We start from the raw sequence: 19,029 nt of genomic DNA on the forward strand, positions 1-19,029 counted from the left end.
TAAAAATTTACTTCCGTCGCGAGCATCACCACTGAATATGACAACATACAACACAAGTGTACATGCATGGTTACAGAAATATGATTATTTCGCAAATGAAAAAAGACAACATAACTGCAAACTATAAGTCATGCGAAGAATTTATCTACATAAGTGACCAAATTTTACCCGGTTACCCGCAACTCAATTTGGTCTCTCACGTTTGTAAATTTTCAGTGATTTTCGTAATGTTCAAGGGTCATGACTGTGAAGGCTAACATAAACATTTTACATCGCATAGCCACACAGTGGTGGACATGTGAATATACTTCCTTGTTTAGACATGATAAGGATCGGATATTGCCAAACTGTCGGTTATATTTCCAGCTGTCAATGTGAATGACAGATACATTGTTCGGTCGACCCACTGTACTGGTCGCTTGCGCTGCGCGCTGTAGTGTGGACGCCATGTTGAACCAGAGTTGAACTGTGCGGTACTTCTCTTGCACATGCGTACAAAGTCGATTACGTTGCATTCGTGTGTCAACATCGTTGAATTTCTGTCCGTCAAGAAATTCACCTAGTCAACATTCTTTATCACGAGGAATTGATACACGTTACGTACTGAGGTCAATTAGTAGGTGATTCTTCATGATTCACTATGCTTATTCATGTGAATAGTTCGCGGTATGCAACAAAAATAGTGAAAATATTCTCAAAAGTTACAGCTACTATCCCTTTAATACGTACACAAAAATATATAATGTCTGTGTGGTGCCGATCTTAGACTATTGCTCAGGAGCTTGGGGTTACAATACGTATAAAGTGTGTGAAACGGTGCAGAACAGGGCTTTGAGATTTTTCCTAGGGGTTAATAAATTTGCACCAATATTAGCAGTAAATGGCGACACAGGTTGGAATACATGTATCACAAGGCACTGGGTAAACAAAGCCCGGTTATGGAATCGTCTGTGCTGCTTAGATGAAAGTAGATTGACAAACTTTAAGAAATTTTTTTTGTGGGACCACTCATTGAATATTAATAATTGGTCATCTGAAATGTACAATATATTTGAGTTCTTGGACATATGATATTTTCCCTTGCAACATTCACAATATAGAATTTAAAAAACAAACAGACTGTATTAAAAATTGGTCTGACTTTGTAAAAAAAACAGCCAAAATTACGTACATATGCCAAAGTTAAGTTTAATTTTGGAACATGAAAATATTTATTATTAGATTTATCAAGAGCCGAAAGATCTTTACTTGCTCAATTACGGTTCGGTATCTTCCACTCCTAATCGAAACTGACCGATATAGAGGCGAATGTGTAGAAAGACGTAACTGTCATATGTGTTCCTCAAATGAAATTGAAGATGAAATACATTTTATGTTTCACTGTCCTTTGTACAATGACCTTCGTGACCACTTATATAGTACATTAAGACTTTCAAACCAAGATTTTGTTTTATATGACGACATTCAAAAACTTGTATTCCTAATGGAAAATAATACTAGAATTACAGCGAAGTATATAGTCAGGGCATTCATAGGCAACGTAGCACTTTATTTCAGAAATGATATTAAATAGATTTTTGTTGTATTTATTTGAGTGCCACATGTATTTCAATGGTTCCGATACTATACTATCGTAGTGACTTATAAGCCCGTTGGGCTGGGTGACCACTCACTTTAGATATTGTAATTTTTTATAAGTAATGTATATGATTTCTAGTGATGTCACATGTCACTTTAATAAATAAATACTACTACTACTACCTACCGCTCTTTAAAATGAAGATAGTATTCGTTCATACACAAATTGACACTTCCTCACTGTAACGGTATGTCAGATATTCTTTACCAAAGTTTGGGCTGTAACAGACCGGGGTGTCCTAACGATGTACACCAAGAAGTTCAAAATAACAATGGGATGACTCCTGGCGAATGACGAAATTTGACATGAAATGCAACGAGCAGTGTCAGCGTCCAGCTCTCCCTGCATCGGGCAACACACTCTGCACAACTGTTCATCAAAGTTGCAGTCATCGCAAGTCTGGATTATTTCAAAACTCCTTTGTTTTCTGGCACAATTATCCATCAAAAATAGATCCTGTAACTTCACTGTGCCACCTCTGAATGTCGCGACGGTCGACGTGTACCGTATACGGCGTATACGCGTATGCGGTACAGAAAGAGACAAATCTATTTTTAGTGTGCAAAAAAGCAACGACTATTGTTCTCATGTTAATTTACGAAAAAAAATGTTACTTTTTTCTTTTGATTTGAACTCTTGGCCCATTTTCTGTGTGACTGCAGCAGGTATTTTTTGACAACTATAGTGCAGTGTCCGTGTTGCATTCGAATAGAATGCAATACGTCGACATGGACGTAATGCGTATTTATCGTAGGATACTGTGTGCCTGTACGTAATCCCAACTTATAAAAATGCTCGGTCTCGGGCGCAGAATTCCTGACGATCGATCTCTCAGACGTCCGTTTTCTGCATTTGGGGCTTTATAGAGTGATGAAAATACCCAAGTAAGACAACAAGTTGATATAATATAATAGCAATAACTCCCTTCGCAGTCGGGTATACACTCGATTTTGGTACAATTCGCTCCATATAGCACTCGCCTATCGGTTCGTGCTATATGTCGCGCATTGTACCAAAATCTCGTGTATACCCTCCTGCGGCGGGGGTTATTTCTTAATCAGTAGTGCATAGATGTAAACGGAAACCATGTTTTTGAAATAATATTTTTATGAAAATGTGTAAAAGAATATCACCCTGCATAAACATTAATAATGTAAAATTATACAGTCGAGGTTTGTTGTAGTCATTTCTTTGGAAAATGATTATTGGACCAGTTTAATGTCAATATATATATTTTGGGAAAAGGGCGGTTAAAACATTCGTCAAGCGGTCGCTTCTTCTATGGCATACACAGCTGCATTCTGGTCCCCTGTCCCAATTCTACAGCTGGCTGCGCTGATCATGAAAATAGGGTCAGGGACGGGCCGCCATTTGGTCAGTACTTTGACTGCATATCACTTACATGTAACATGATCATGTGGAAACTGAGTCTCCGACTCTGTGCTTCTATGATGGCATTAAGCGGTGAAATATAACGATTATCGTCTATGTTTTTCGCAGATGTGACAGACTATTCCCCTACGCGTACGGCAGTGACTGCAAATAATTGATTTTTCGTTTCTCATTCAAGGTTGACATAGTATGCTTGGTTCGTGAAACCATGCAGGTAAAATTACTCCATGGGCAAAAGAATGTAAATTTCGATTGGTAGCTTCGAGTTGAATATAAATTCAACGCAATCACCGCGCTCGTACTATTTCCAATGATAGCCATGCTTACGATAGTCCATACCCACCCCATTTTCGTGAGCAGCTGTAAAAATTGGGCAATGGACCAGACTTACCTAGCGGTTGTTAGGTGTACACAAAGCATGCGCGCCAACGGCGAATATCAGCCAGAGGGTCAAGTCACTCCATCATAATCACGCGACAGAACACATTGATGCGATGCCGTCGACGTCTCTATTCACAGAACATTTAACCTTTGCTAGCTATACACAACAATCTGATGTACTTCGCTTCGCTCGGAAAAGTATTGGCGGCAGAATACACCGTATCCCTCGGGAAATACCTCGGAACGTCACAGAGTGCCCCCAAGGCCAATGGGTTCTGCTATATTCTACTATGAATAATTTCGTTGAATTGTAGGTCGACAGTCAAAGAGTAACATATTAACTGATATACAAGAGCATTAAAAATTTGTAATTACTTATATGCGGCTTGTGATGTTGATAAATGATGGCGGTCGCGGAAACAATTTACCTTTCCTAAAAGGTTTGTAAGGAGAGAGAGAGAGAGAGAGAGAGAGAGAGAGAGAGAAGAGAGAGAGAGAGAGAGAGAGAGAGAAGAGAGAGAGAGAGAGAGAGAAGAGAGAGAGAGTGAGTGAGTGAGTGTGTCTGTGTGAGAGAGAGTGGAGGCTGTACCTTGGGCCCTCCGAGTTCCTGTCCTTTCTGCCGTCATACTAGTACCATGAGCAAAAGGATAGCATGTGCATAAGTAGTGTGACCCATTCTAATATTTTACAGCATTAAGTGAAAAAATTCTGTCATAAAATTCTCCGTAGATTGAATACGACTGTTGTGTAATAGTACTTAAATGATAGTGCAGTAGTCAAATGTAATTGAAGTCATGGTATTGCAAACTCAGTTCTCGTTACATCCGTTTTTATTGCCATAAGTATTATCTACTCACTGAACAAGTCAGATTGTCCCCGTTTATTTATATACAGATATGTACGATTGTCTGAATGCTTGTTGGAAATCAATACAGAAATATTTTTCCAGGGAAATATTTTGTATACAGAATTTAAATCCAACCGTAAATGCTGGTAAAACATAGGGCTTGCTGGCAAACATATCAAAAGTATTAACTGGGCCTTCAAAGAATATGGGACAATTACATTCAAAGTTTGCTGATTCAGCAAATTGATGACAATTCTGTATTTCTCTTAAGATATAACAGCATCAAACTATTTTATTTTCCTTCAACTGCCAACATTTCCTCAAAAATGTTCCACTTTCCACCCAGAAATGAAATGGTTCCATCCTTACTCATTACGTGCCCTTAATACAAATGTAACTTTTATTATTAACAAATTATAACGTGTCAAGTGTACGTTTCGTTTATACTACCTTTGTTTTAGCTACCCATTCAACACGGACACCACATTTAGCGGTCAGATAAAATTTTACAAAATCATTTTCAGAGCAAAATATCTGCATTAATTTGGATTTTATGTATACAGTGATAAAAACGCAATCCTTCTTATCTTTCTCGGTTTTGTTTTCATTCTAATACCTAGAAAAAAAGGAGCTTAAACTGTTGCTTTCACTTCAGACGTACGGTCGTTTATACATAGTTTACCGACGGAAAACGCCCATTTGAATACATATGTGAAAGGTAACGTGGCGCATTGTCGTCCCATACTAGCTGAAAATTTCCGTCCTTTTTCGCTTTCTCCTCTACCGTCGACTTGACTTTTGAAATTCGTAGGTAAGTATGATTGATTTGCATTTGCAGAGTATAATGTTTTTATCTGATATATTGCCTTTATTTACAAATGGATACTTTGGATGTAAAATCTGTCAACAAAAAGATTATGAACAGAAGTTAAATAATGAACTAGAAATTTTGAGTAATAGAATTATAAATTACTCTGCAATATTTTGTGAAAAATATGATTGCTAATAATAAAATTATCACTGCAACTTAAACAGGCTGGCAGTGGCAGGTTACTTACACAGATGCATGTATTAATCAACATCAAATATGCCGGTTTTCTAATTTTATTAAATAGGAATAATATCACATGTTTTTCCAAACTACACAACTACAGATCTGAAGAACATTGATTTGATTAAGTGTGTTTCAAAACTGTATTTCAAACATTATTTTAATGAAAATTAATAACTTTGCATGAAATACACATTAATGGACAAAATACAAGTTACTTTTGGCGCACATCAAATTACTAGTGGTAGTAATTACAGTGATTTCAGCCTGAGGCAATTTAAGTAAATATTAGTTACATGACACCTACCTGGAAAACTTGCTTTGGAATTTTCTTCTGTAATTTCTATTTCGCACAAATCCCATCATATGGCTCAGAATGCGGCATTACACACCATCATTCTGTGCATGCTGTTCAAACCTTTGGCTGGTTTCTGTAGTGAAGCAGGGGCATCAAGGTTACCAGACGTTTCCTACACTTTGATGCTGTCCGCTTTGACATGGACTCACCCCAGTTGTTGTACTCGAATAAGGTTGGAACCGGATGTTCAGATGTAGGGCCTTTGTTACGTTGGAAATGCCAGGTACACACTCTGGAAAACTTGTTTGGACACCAATTTGGTTCCCTCCGCATGTCCGAATCCATTGTAGTCGCAGGCGTCTACATTTTCTTTCAGTTGGGAATGAGTGGAAAGTAACATTTCCATCCACGGGTGCTTTTGCAGCTTTTCTAGCTTGTCAGTGGCCGAATTACAACCAGGGGCATTGCAAAAGAAATGAGGCATCTTCTTGAGAGTAACAGTACTAAAAGTTCAGTAACCTGAAAAATATTTACTCGTGGCTGTGTCTCGATCGTACAGACGACAGTTCACATCAGTCATGCCAGCAGCCATCTTGAAATTCTAGCCCTACCAGTTGTCAACAAACAGCCCCCCCCCCGCGCACAACAAACAACCCACAATTTATTTCGTTTTCATGCATCTCGAATATTGCGTATTGTCAATAACCCCTGCACTGAAGAGATATTTAACATTTGGTGACAACATGACCAGAGTGAATTTGGCGTTCGTTCACAATGTATGTGCACGAGCAATAGCGAGTGCATATGTGGACTGGTCAAAATCGAATGGTGTACCAGATGCTGAGGTTGTTTATTGCTATTATGTCATAAAGTCAAATTGCCACTCTGACGTGAAACGTCAATTTTCATTCTAGCTGAGAACTCGCGCCTGTTCCAACCTTGATGTTGAAACACATTGTTCGTTGTTTTACGATACGCAGACACATGGATGTACATCGTTGTCCTGCACAGTGTTTTCCCCCCATAGTAAATTTACAGGTACTTGACATGCGTGCATCATAATTATTACTACCTGCATAGATGGTTCTACTCACGAACTTACAGAGTTAGTTCTCCTAGACTAAGTGAACGTCAAACGGAACTGGTTCGCTCGGTTAACAGGGCAATAGCCTGCGGTGGGGATGGGGATGGGGTGTGGGGAGGGCATTTCCACACTGTTAATATGTAAAATTAGTACATTTCCCCAATGCAGCTAAGCAAGGTTCTGTCGCCCCTCCTGGCAGTTAGGCTGCGGTCCTTGATCCGTATGTGTCGTGACACGTTACAGATCATGTTCCGTTTCTCTTAAGCCGTCCACTTCCGACCGGCACCACGGTTAGTAGCGTATAGAATTCCATAAAGCTATTTGCAGATAACTATATCCTCTTGAACTTCAGTACTGCCTACAGACATATTTACCATGAGGAGAGTACCTTTTTCGACTGTCTCTTTCCTAATATTTAAAAGAGTATAATTTAAATTTTTACTTTAATTTTGTCGACAGGCACAGCGTCGTCTGTACAGGTTACCAACGAGCGGCAACGCTACTTTGTGGAGCTCATTTATGACTTGAAACGTGAAGTATCTTCACCGACTGACCTTCCTTGATATAATTCGTAAAGTTTTGTTTTGTCCTCGGTCGACGACTTTGGCATTAAAAAATCGGTACGTATGCTCGGTTTTTGTTCGATAAATATATTAACTAGCAACATTAGCAATGGCTGACAGGCTAATTGGCCATACTTCTTTCCCTGGCAACCTTGCAATGAAGGTTATTTGTTGTTTACACAGCCATAGCTACCTAGGGTGCTTTCAACAATCGTAAATTCAGGTCATTTGAATACTTTGCAACATTTCTTCGCTTTTTTACACCTACGACGAGAAATAAACTCTGGCCCTGTCGAACTTCCGTTCTAGTTATTGCATATTAGTCCTCCGATCCCTACGAACCATTACAAAGTGATTAAAAATAATGTAACGATAGGAATCTGCAATGACAGGACCACGTGATGCGATTTAATCTACGAAGATTAATCACTTCGATGGTGTCATGGCTACAAGCAGCAAACAACAATGATATCACATGGGTGTGCCATTGTATTATCACGACCTGCATGCTACAAAATCAGGTTAATCAGCTGTCATTATACAGATACTGACTGGCCATGAGGGCAACACCATACGTCTGTACCCCAAGGGACTGTGAGTCACGCCCAAAAACAAACTGCTCCCTAGGCCGAAGGTCGAGGGAAACAGTCTATTTTTGAAACTTAATATGCTTGTCCGCAGATGTAAACTTAGCGAATCATACTCACTCTGGCCTGCTACTTCAAAACAAATGTTGGCCCAGTGTCATTGGGGGTATTTTTAAGTGACATAAAAGTGGCCATGTTTTAAATTTATAACACCATAAATCATTTAAGGAGGCGCAAATTTTCAATTTTTTCCACCTATAGTTTTTTTCTTTACTCAAACATATATCTGAACCTCTGTAGCAAATTTGGCACTTTTGTCATCCCTGTAATGATCTTGTTGTCTTGATTGCTAAGCCACCTGACTAATGCTGAACTGCAATCGGCAATCAAATATACTTTAAGAATTTGCCTCGATTTTTCAATGTCCCAACTGTTTTATATAACATGGCAAGGCTGACAGTTGCAAAGCTGATTTTAAAATAAAATACCGGCTTTACGGAACCGAGAACATAAGGAAATATGTGGAAGTTTTATCTTTGGTCACACAATCAAAATTAAAAGTGACATTTAATGTAGCCACTTTACCACAGGTGAACTTTCCTACGTGTGAGACGCATGACTTAAAAAAATTGATTCCATATTCAATACCTTTTTGTACTTATAAATGTTTCAATTGTTGAAAAACGAATTAAGTACCACCTTTGGATATGTGTTGGAATATAATCTTGACATACTTAAAGTAGCTAGGCTCGAAAGCCCTGTTGGGATCGTTGAAAGACGAGTCCCATGGCCATTATTTGACTTCGCGTCAGAAGATGGGCATCGATATTTGTCGAAACTCTGTCTGTTAACGCTTCCTGTGTTCCAAAATTACCATCAGCACAGTATTGCACTCGCTAGACATGCGACACGAACAATTAGTATATACGTAATCTGGTCAGACATTCTTAGATTATATCACTGTAAGTAATAGAGTATTGTTTTAACTGTGTCAGTTTGAGCTGGAATGACCGAGTACGGCTAAGCTACCATCACCAATGGTATGCTATCATGGTATGCTATCATCATCGAACGGAAGCTGGGAAGTGTTAAGCATCGACTTTTTGTTCCTTGAAACCTAAATTCCATGGTACTCCCTTCATGAAGTCCTGGTTTTATTATCAGCTTCATTGTGTGGCCAAGATTTATTTGTGCTGAAAAATTAACTTATGACAAAAGCAAATGTGGAACTTGCTAAATCCTTTATGTTATTTAGAAAACTTAAAATTGCAACTTGTCCCTGGCTGAACCTTCAGACAGGTAAACTACCTCACAAGGTAAGACTTAAGGGAAGAAATTTGGCTTTGATCACAGCAAATGTGACAGCCATTGAGCGTTAGAGAGAGAGAATAGCAAGTTCCCCCAGGGAAACATTTATAATGTGTATTTAAGTTGTTTATGCCAGCATCGCTGATACGTTTTGATTCGTCCGTACAAATTCATTAAGTTATCAAACGCAGTTATGAAATTGGACACTGCAAACAGAATAATTAATCCCCCAATTAAACGAGACTTACCTGAAGTCGAAGTTTGATGGGTATTCTATGTAGTCATCTATAACACGAAAGGGATCACATGAGAATGCACTGCGCATGCGTAACTTCAGATTTTAAAGGTTGAATGAACACGTCCAAATGTATTCCATGGGAGGGGTCCCAGAAAAAACCAGGGCGGGCATGTGATCCCTTTCGTGTTATAGATGACTACATAGAATACCCATCAAACTTCGACTTCAGGTAAGTCTCGTTTAATTGGGGGATTCTATTACGTCATCAACACTCCAGGAATCACATGAGATTTTAAAGCAAAGACGTGTGAAATGAAACGGAATAAATGTTTCAAATACGAACTGTATTTAATACGGCAAGAACTTTGTCCGTACAACACAAAATACTTGGAACGAAAACACCAAAAAAATATCTAAGCCTTCAATACACTATGAGCAAACAGATCATTGTCTGTTGCGGTGGGCTTATCATAAAATTTTGCAAAGGTACAAAGAGAAGACCAGCCTGCAGTGGCAAGTATATGTTCTATTGGAACAAAACTCTGTTTTGCCCTTGAAGTAGCAACTGCTCTCACACTATGAGCCTTGAACTTGTCAGTGTCAATACCAGATCTAGTCATTACCTCACGAATCCAGTGACTTATGGATGCTTTAGAAACAGCCTTATGTGGTTTCACATAACTGATGAAAAGTTTAGTCTCATTGTCACGAAAATTCTCAGTACGAGACAAATACTCTTTAAGAGTATCACAGACACACAAGAGTTTATCAGGCGTGTAAGGCCGTAAAGTTACAACGGGATTCACATATCCTGGTCGACTCTGCTTAAGTAAACCGGTGAAAATAAATGTATATGAACTCTCTTCTGTAGTCATACTGGACAAGTCTAATAGATGTAAAGATTGACTACGAGCAGCTGTTACTAATGCTAACAGCATTACCAGTTTTAAGGTAAGAGTCTTTAGCGAAAGCTCTACAACTGGAGAACAAGTCTTCAGATAATTCAAAACTTTGCGAACATCCCAAACATGTCTATATCTGGAAACAGTAGGCCGCAGGTTGAAAACTCCTTTCATAAACCTCACAACCAAAGGATGTGCGCCAACAGTCATATGTTGCTTAGTTGAACATAAGGCAGACAAAGCAGATCTAGCTGTGTTCAGAGCACTATAACTGATACCAGAATGGAACAGTTCAGTCAAAAAATCAAGCACTTGTGTTATATCTGGATAAATTGGATCTGCCTTGATTTTACTACAATACTGAAACCATCTCCTGGTGTAAGTTCTGTATTGTCTCTTAGTACTCTGTCGCCATGATGCCATAATGATAGTGGCTGCTCCTGCAGAAATGTTTCGCTTTTCAAGGGATTGCCGGACACACGACAGGCCATAAGCTGTAGCTTCTTCCGTAATGGATGAAGCTTCTGAACATTTGGAAGCCTCAACAAGTTGTCTGTCCGTGGTAGTAGCAATGGTAGATCCACTAACATCTGCATCAGTGGTGTGAACCATGACTGTGTCGGCCAAAGTGGTGCAATCAAAATGCCAGTTGCCTGATCTGTCGCAATTTTCTGTGCACACCTCCCCATGAGACTGAAAGGAGGAAAAGCATAACAATGATAAGATTTCCAGTTTAATGTAAATGCATCAACATGCATGGCATCGGGATCTGGTCTCCATGATATAAAATTTGGCAGCTGAGTGTTAAGCCTAGAGGCAAAAAGATCAACATTTGGAGTTCCCCAAATATTAGCAAAGCGTTTAAATAAAGATGGGTTTAATTGCCACTCAGTCTGTTCATTAAACTGTCTTGATCATAATCAGCTTCAACATTTCGAGAACCAGGCAAATGTGCAGCAGTAAGCCATATTCCCCTCACTTTGCACCACAACCAAATTTTCCTGGCAATATCATTGCAGGCTACTGACTTCACTCCACCCATATTATTAATATAGGCTACTGCAGTGGTATTATCACAAAGTATCTTAACATGTTTGTTATTACACTTTGCTCAAAGATCTTAGAGCAAAATATATAGCCTGCATTTCTAAATAATTAATATGGTGTGTGGCTTCCTCTACAGTCCATCTGCCCCCACCTCTTTTTCCTTCACAGCTGACTCCCCAGCCTAACGTGGAAGCATCACATGACATACATATTTGTGGATTACATCTACAAATTTGACGTTTTTCATAGGGTAAATTTTGAACCCACCAGTTCAAATCATTTTTCATTTCCAGAGAAATGACCATTGTGGCATCAAAGTTACCATTCTGTGACTGCAAAGCTCTTATTTTGGCCAACTCAAGAGACCGATAAAACAGTGGGCCAAATTCAACTCCAGGGAAACTGGAAATCATCATGCCAATGACCTTGGCAACTGCACGTATTGTATGAAAGTCTCTAGCAAGCAACTTCGTGCATTGCTCAATCAAATTTTCAACCTTGACTTGAGTTAAAGTGACAGTCATTGACACAGAGTCAATATCAAAACCTAAGAAGGTAATTTGTTGTGTTGGAACAAGAACAGATTTTTCTGAGTTACAAGTAAATCCAAGCTCCCTTACAAGAGCAACTGTGTCAGACACATTGCGAGTACATAAAATGAAATCATGTCCAACAAGAAAAGAATCATCAATATAACCCATAATTACATGACCCATTCGACGAAGGGTAGCATACACTGGTTTCAGAAGTTTAGTAAACATGCGGGGGGCAGATGCCAATCCATTTGGTAAGCAGGTATACTGAAACAACTGTCCTTTCCAAAGAAATTTCAGATACTTTTGGTGTTCCTCAGCTATAGGAACAGAATAATAAGCATCCTTAAGATCTACTGATGCCATATAACAACCAGGTGTAATAAGGCGTAATGCCGTTTCAAATGTGTCCATCTTGAAATGATGATACTGGACTTGTTCATTTAATTTCTTAAGATTTAGAATCATTCTAAATGAACCATCTTTCTTGGGTACAACAAAAAATGGTGAAACAAAATCATCACTAGAATGCTGTGATTCAGAAATCACACCCTTTGAAAGCAATTTCCTTATTTCTATCTCAATGTTTGCTTCTTCAATCGCACTGAAAGAAGATAAATTTGGCCACTTAATTTGCACAGGTGGTTTATCATCGATAAACTCTATATGGGCGTGAAGAGCGATATCAATAATACGCTCATCAGAAGTAATATTACGCCACTTGCTTTCAAATGTTTCAGTCTACCTGCTTGAAACGTGACATGATCAGAAATTAATTTCGTACTCACAGATAAAGCAGAAGATGCACTTCCGTTACCAGTCTCTATTTCATCTGTGACTTGACTTGGGGTTTCAAACCCCTTGGATAGTTTTTTGAAGCCTCATTCAATTGTCTGAAGTTGCCACGACCTCTACCTCTGAAACGGAAACCACGTCCCTCATTCTACCACGGTTATATCCACCTCGCTGTTGCCATGTGCTGATTTTATTACCAGCCCTATTCACTTCCTGTATGTCCTTTACTCTTTTGGTGATATCATCACCAAACAAATGCTCAGTGAAAGGTACTGTAGCAGAGCATAAATGTAGATAGTCGTGCTTGAGGTCTGCTTTCATGCAATCCCGTCTCCTAAGAATATAAAAGACGGTTCGTATTACCAAGAAGCGCTAGAGAGTCTGTACCCAAGTCCATCAGCTTTCCTAAATCGATCTTGTCTGACGGACTATCTTTCAACTTGGCTAATTCACAAACAAGTTGAGTAATGCAAATGGCACCCTTGACAAGTGATGCTTGAACAGACTGGAATTGGTGTCCAAACTTCTAGTTCAGGACGTATGATGTCCCATATCAGTTGGTTTACTCTTACACTAGTGAGGCCATCACAATTTACAGGTCGATTGAATTTCTTTATCAGGTCATTATATTTATCATCAGAGATTCCATCTCTGAAAAGAGCATTAATGATCTGGCAAAATCGTCATCAATAGGATCCTCACACTGCTCTTTCACAAGAAACTTGCTAGCTATGTCTTTGAACAAACTAGGCTTGTTGACGTCACTCTGCGAGGCGTCGGCAGCTGAAACAGATTCCTCGGACGCGTCCGAAGTAGAGCGTTTCACTTTTACAGGTGGCTCGATAAGCTCAATTCCAGTGTCATCCACAAATTCATTGTCACCACCTTCATAATAACAATCATCTCAAGTTTGTCCATACGAGCAGTGAGCTTACCCTGATTGTCCTTTATCTCCGTCAGTAAATTCAAAATGGCCGCCGTATCTCCACCAGTTCTGACGTCAGTTCCCATAGAGTCTCTAGTATGACTACTGCTAGTCGAGGCTATGGCATCGCCACTGCCCAGAGTAATAGTATCACGCTTACGTTTAGGACATTTGCCCTTATCTGGACTGGTTGCACAAGCTGCAACATTGCCTGAATCCTTAGAAGCCGAGTCCGTCATTGTCTTAGGTTTAGACGGCATTGTGAAAACACTAACGACTCACCAGTCGTAGTAGTAAGCAACAACGTTGCTAATAAAATAGAAATGTTCGAGTAATGTAACTGTAAACTATTACAACTCCTGGAACAAAACGCTGAATGCAACACACCACGTGTATCGCCAGCAAGCTACGCAAAGAGCTACGGAACGCTGCGTGTTTCGTAGCAAGGTCAGCAGCACAACTGAAGTTACGCATGCGCAGTGCATTCTCATGTGATTCCTGGAGTGTTGATGACGTAATAGAATTGCCATGGTTGGTGGTGCTGCCACAACCAATGACTATATCTTGTACAAGTCAGGGTATACTTTAACCACATTCGCTTGTTGCTCGATACACGACGGCCGCCAACTTTTCAAATGCATACCTCAGTAGCCATCGCCGTGTATCCAACCATAAGCGATCATAGGTTTAACTATGTACTTTGACCAAAAAAAAACGCGTACATGTTTGACAAAAATCAAATAATCCAAGGTAATATTTATATTCTTCTCAGTCTCTTAGTCTACAGATAAGTGCCTTTACCCCTAAAATTATCTGATCAGTTGACATGTCGTGACGCCGTCAGGTGACACAGCACGTATTCATGTGTATGCATGGACTTTGTTCAAACTCAATACATGGGACACTTAAATAAGGTGTCGTTCCACTTAGAGGTCAGACATAATGATTTCAATGAACCGTCACCTATTTATACCAGTAAAAGGGCAAACATTTGGTTTTAAATAGCTACAGCCGGTTCAACATTGCGACTCCTTTCTGAGAGGTTTTGTAATCAGGTGTCTTCGGGGAAATCACTTTTAAGCAAGATAGGAACATTCTGACTTTTACTTTACTTTTCAGGAATCACTTGGAAATAGCTGCTGTTTAAAGTAACGAGGAGTAGCGTGAACTGATACGACGGTAATTCCTAGCTGAAAGGGAAGAGTTGTAATTTTTTTACTCAAATAGTTCATGTCCGCTATCTTAACAGAGGCAAACTCAGAAAATGGTATAACAACGTCAATTGAAAGGGAAAGTATACCATAAATGTGATCTTTCAGATGATAGTATACTGTTAAATGTTTTATGACAAGGCACAATGTCAGGGACAAAACAATAGGCTGAAAAATTATAATATGATGACCAATAAAAGTATTCGCGTATAATTAAAATTATATTCGATACACACTTGAAAAGCTGCAACATTGCGCAAGTACCGGTAGTTGTCATGGCCAATATGTACCACATATGGTGAAATACATGCACACGACCTTTATGGTAAAATGCACCTCGGACACAGATCGTGGGAATCTGCAAAGTTTATAGTACTTTTCTGATCTACTGTTTGTGTAGGCTTGTTTTATGTTTAAAAATACCAAAAACAACTAACTCTGGGTGTGCGGCCATTTTGAATGGTAAATATCGCTATTTTCGGTCGTGCCAAAGTTTACACATTGACCTTCTGATTTTTATCGTGGATTTTGAAAGCAAACGCTTTAAAATTTGCTTATAGTTAAAGTCTTTCCCTCTGCTAGCCGCGTTCTACCTAAAAATTAATCATGAAAAAAGGCTTTTATCGACAAATGCTAACTGTTTGCTTTGATTAATCATACGGCATAATGCAACATTTACTATCTGTATAATCTTCTTTCAAATTGCTTTGTATGTATTACCATTTACGTTCATTCGCTGATTCGATTCGATTTGCTGATTCAGCAAATTGATGACAATTCTTTTTTCTTCTGTCTGTCTGAACCTGTGTTTTTCTCTTAAGATATAATAGCATCAAACTATTTTATTCTCCTTCAACTGCCAACATTCCTCAAAAATATTCCACTCCCCACCAAGAATGACATGGTTTTATCCTTACTCATTACGTGCCCTAAATAAAAATGTAACGTTTATTATTAACAAATTATATCGTGTCCAGTGTACGTTTCGTTTATTATACAACCTTTCTTTTAGCTACCCATTCCACACGAACACCACATTTAGCGGTCAGATAAAATTTACAAAACCATTTTCAGAGCAAAATATCTGCATTAATTTTATGTATTTATGTATAGAGTGATAAAAAAGCAATCCTTCTTTTCTCTCTCGCTTTTGTTTTCATTCTTAATATCTAAAAAAGGAGCTTCAACTGTTGCTTTCACTTTAGACGTACGGTCGTTAATACATAGTTTACCGACGGAAAACGCCCATTTGAATACATATGTGAAAGGTAACTTGACGCAATGTCCAATACTAGCTGAAAATTCCTGGCCCTTTTCGCTTTCTCCTCTACCGTCGACTTTGACTTTTGAAATTCGTAGGTAAGTATGATTGATTTGCATTTGCAAAGTATAATAATTGCCTTTATTTACAAAGCAAGAGTGTTAGTTTCGACTACCCGCAATGTTTTACTGTATTATGTTGTAAGAGATCAGAATGAAAAACAAACCCGTTTGTGTTTTCGTCTTCGGGTTGGTCTCGTTGTGGTTAATTAACGATCCATTATGAAATTAACGATGACGTACGACCTCGACTGTAACAGTGACAAACAAACAATAAACAATCATGGTATCACTAGACAGATATACACTGTGGTATTCTGTCGACCCTTCAGGTCAGCCAATACAGGGCCTTGTTTTACTCAGCTTGAAATTCAAACGAGTTGAAAGACAACATCGTTCACTTTGTCTAAAGTAGTAGGCGCCTTGAAAATGAAAGACTTTAATTTTGCTAAAACTCTTAATTTTCACGAATTGTTCAAGTTCAATGGGGGGGGGCGTCTTATTTGTCGTCTGGGTTTATTCTTACTTTAATTTGGATTTAGTGCACCTTGTTAAGATGATGTTTAATGTATCGGGATGAGAAGTATCTTAATGATACAAAGATGTACATACAGAGGTAAATGTCTTTAGTTTGCTAATCTTTTCTGCAAACAAAGAAAAATAATCAAAGGCAGACTGTTGTAATTAAGATATACAGGTAAATTCCTTTCTGACTTTAAAAGCATTGTATACAAAATAACAGATGTTCAAAGTCAATTCCGCATTTGTCGTACTCATTACAGACTGGAATTTACAAAAATTCGGTTCTTGACTGATTGTGATAGGTAGGTATTTTTTCCGTAACTCTTCATACAGGGGGCACACTAAAAGAAAATGATATTCGTCTTCGACGTCACCTTTTTTACAAAAATTACATAGTCTGGCTGACGAATCAATGTTCCTACGTCTTCCTTCTTCTATAGCTAGAGGGAGTACAGAGCATCGAAAACGAGCAAACATTTGAATTACCCTCCAGTTACAGTTGAATAATAAATATTTTTCTGGTTCAAGTATACTCTTAAAACATCGGTATGTTCTTAATTTTGGTTTGTCAATAAGATTGGCTTTCCATTGTTGTTTAAGAATATCAGAGATTCTAAGTTTAAAAGCTGACATAAACATCTCCTTGCTACCTACTTCTTGGATAACCACACGTGTCCAAACCCATACGAATAAAGAATATGCTTAATAGAAGTCGCCCAGGTATTTCGTCCAAGGTTATCTAGGTTGTACAGCATGATGTAAGCTTGTTTTGGCAGACGTTCATGTGGCATTTCTATAAGCTTAACCCAGTAACGTATACATCGCTGAAGTGTGTAAAAGAAAACAGGCAGGCGGCCACATTCTCCAACCACTGTTTCGTTTGATGTATGGCTTGGAACCCCAAGAAATTTCCTGCACCATTTTCTGTGGACCTTTTCGATGATATCATAGTACTGGTAGCCCCAGATTTCAGAACCGTAACATAGCATAGGTAGAATTATTGAATCAAACAATTTAAAGTGACTCTGGTATGGGAGGAACTCGAGTTTCCACCTGGCAATTGACAGTATATTGAGTGCTTTGCTGGCTTGAGATGACAAATTAGAAATGGTTTACTTTGTCAAAAGCTTTGGCAAAATCTACGAAAAGGCAATAAAACTTTCCATGTCTCACACTCAAATATTTCTGTATAATGGCATGAAGAGTGAAAATGTTATCGACAGTACTATGTTGTTTCCTAAAACCAGCCTGACAGTCTGAAAGCACGTTGGCTTCATCAGACCACTGTGTTAAACGTGTATTTAAGATGGAAGTATAAATCTTCCCTAAGACATTCAAAAGGGAAATGCCTCTATAATTACTGACATCATTTTTGTTGCCTTTGTTAAAAAGTGGTATTACAATTGCGATGTCCATTCTGTTGTAAACTGTCCTGAGTCGAGGATAAAATTGAACATTTCTAATAAAAGTGGTAAGATTACATTCGCTGATTATTTAACGAATTCGTTTGAAAGACCATCAGGACCAGGTGATTTTCCTGATTTGAGCTTCTGTAAGCTGTGTAAAATTTCTTCCTCGCTGATTCTTGCATTCAAAATGTTTGACGCGTCTCCATTTACAAGTGTTCTTCAGTTGAAATTTGAAAACGGTTTACCTCATGTTCTACAGAACGTAGGCAGTCTGTATCACCAGATTGAACATCATGACACTCATTATACAATGTACTAAAATATTCGTACCATGCGTCTGCTGTGATTTCATTAAAGGAATTTCCCTTACGATTTACAATTGTTCTCAAAATTGACCAGAATTCACCCGAGTCATTGCAAGCAGCATCTCTAAAAAGAGTTCTTATTTTCTCTTGATACATTTCTTTACTATCTCTACAGGTTTGTTTAAATTTACTTCTAGCAATTTTGTACTGGTTCAGTCTGTCATAATCTAAAGCGTTTTGCCTAAACAGTCTTAATTCACGATAAACTGCATTTTTGGCACTCTGACATGCTGCACTGAACCAGGGTGGCTGACTTGAATTCTTCCCACTGTTGGGTTTCTGAGCACCTCCACATGCTGCTATCAATGCCTCATTTAAATTTAAAATTGCAGTGTTAATATCTGGCAATGCTAATTTGGCCTTGTCTAACATATTCTGAACATGTGGAGATGTAAGATCGATTGCTCTTGAAAGATTCGCTACTTGCTTCACTCAGGTGGAATCTCACATACTTAGATGTGGCAGAAACATGATGATTATTGTTACTTTGTGGAGAAGTATTTACACAATTGACATTACAGCTGACAGGGAAATGGTCTGAATCAATCCTCGACAAAACTCTAAAATGATTTACATGACAAAAAAGTTCAGATGAAATGACACAATAGTCGA

At 38.6% G+C, this 19,029-nt stretch overlaps 2 protein-coding genes across 3 annotated transcripts in view; one reads left to right on the forward strand and one right to left on the reverse strand.

Annotated features, from left to right (window-relative positions):
• Positions 1-7,167: 7,167 nt before the first annotated feature.
• LOC139129337 (uncharacterized) overlaps positions 7,168-19,029 on the forward strand; it is a 60,496-nt gene continuing 48,634 nt past the window's right edge. Inside the window, exon 1 of the mRNA XM_070694971.1 lies at positions 7,168-7,312. The gene's annotated coding sequence lies outside the window, so the exon portion shown is untranslated. The remainder of the gene's footprint in view (positions 7,313-19,029) is intronic.
• LOC139130090 (uncharacterized) lies at positions 9,712-14,073 on the reverse strand. Of its 2 annotated transcripts, XM_070695810.1 has the most exons (3): positions 13,601-14,073; positions 12,659-12,999; positions 9,712-10,983 (listed from the first exon to the last, which is right to left on the reverse strand). In XM_070695810.1, the coding sequence occupies exon 3, from the start codon at positions 10,900-10,902 to the stop codon at positions 9,802-9,804; it is 1,101 nt and encodes a 366-aa protein (XP_070551911.1). In that variant the 5' UTR covers positions 10,903-10,983; positions 12,659-12,999; positions 13,601-14,073; the 3' UTR covers positions 9,712-9,801. The 2 variants fall into 2 exon arrangements, with proteins under 2 accessions (XP_070551911.1, XP_070551912.1); XM_070695811.1 differs by lacking the exon at positions 12,659-12,999.

This window comes from Ptychodera flava, chromosome 3 (genome assembly GCF_041260155.1).
Source record: "Ptychodera flava strain L36383 chromosome 3, AS_Pfla_20210202, whole genome shotgun sequence".
NCBI lineage: Eukaryota > Metazoa > Hemichordata > Enteropneusta > Ptychoderidae > Ptychodera > Ptychodera flava.

What these genes read in the sequence shown, in the direction of transcription:
- LOC139130090 (XM_070695811.1), bottom strand. Translation starts at nt 10,902, where the DNA reads ATGGTTCACACCACTGATGCAGATGTTAGTGGATCTACCATTGCTACT.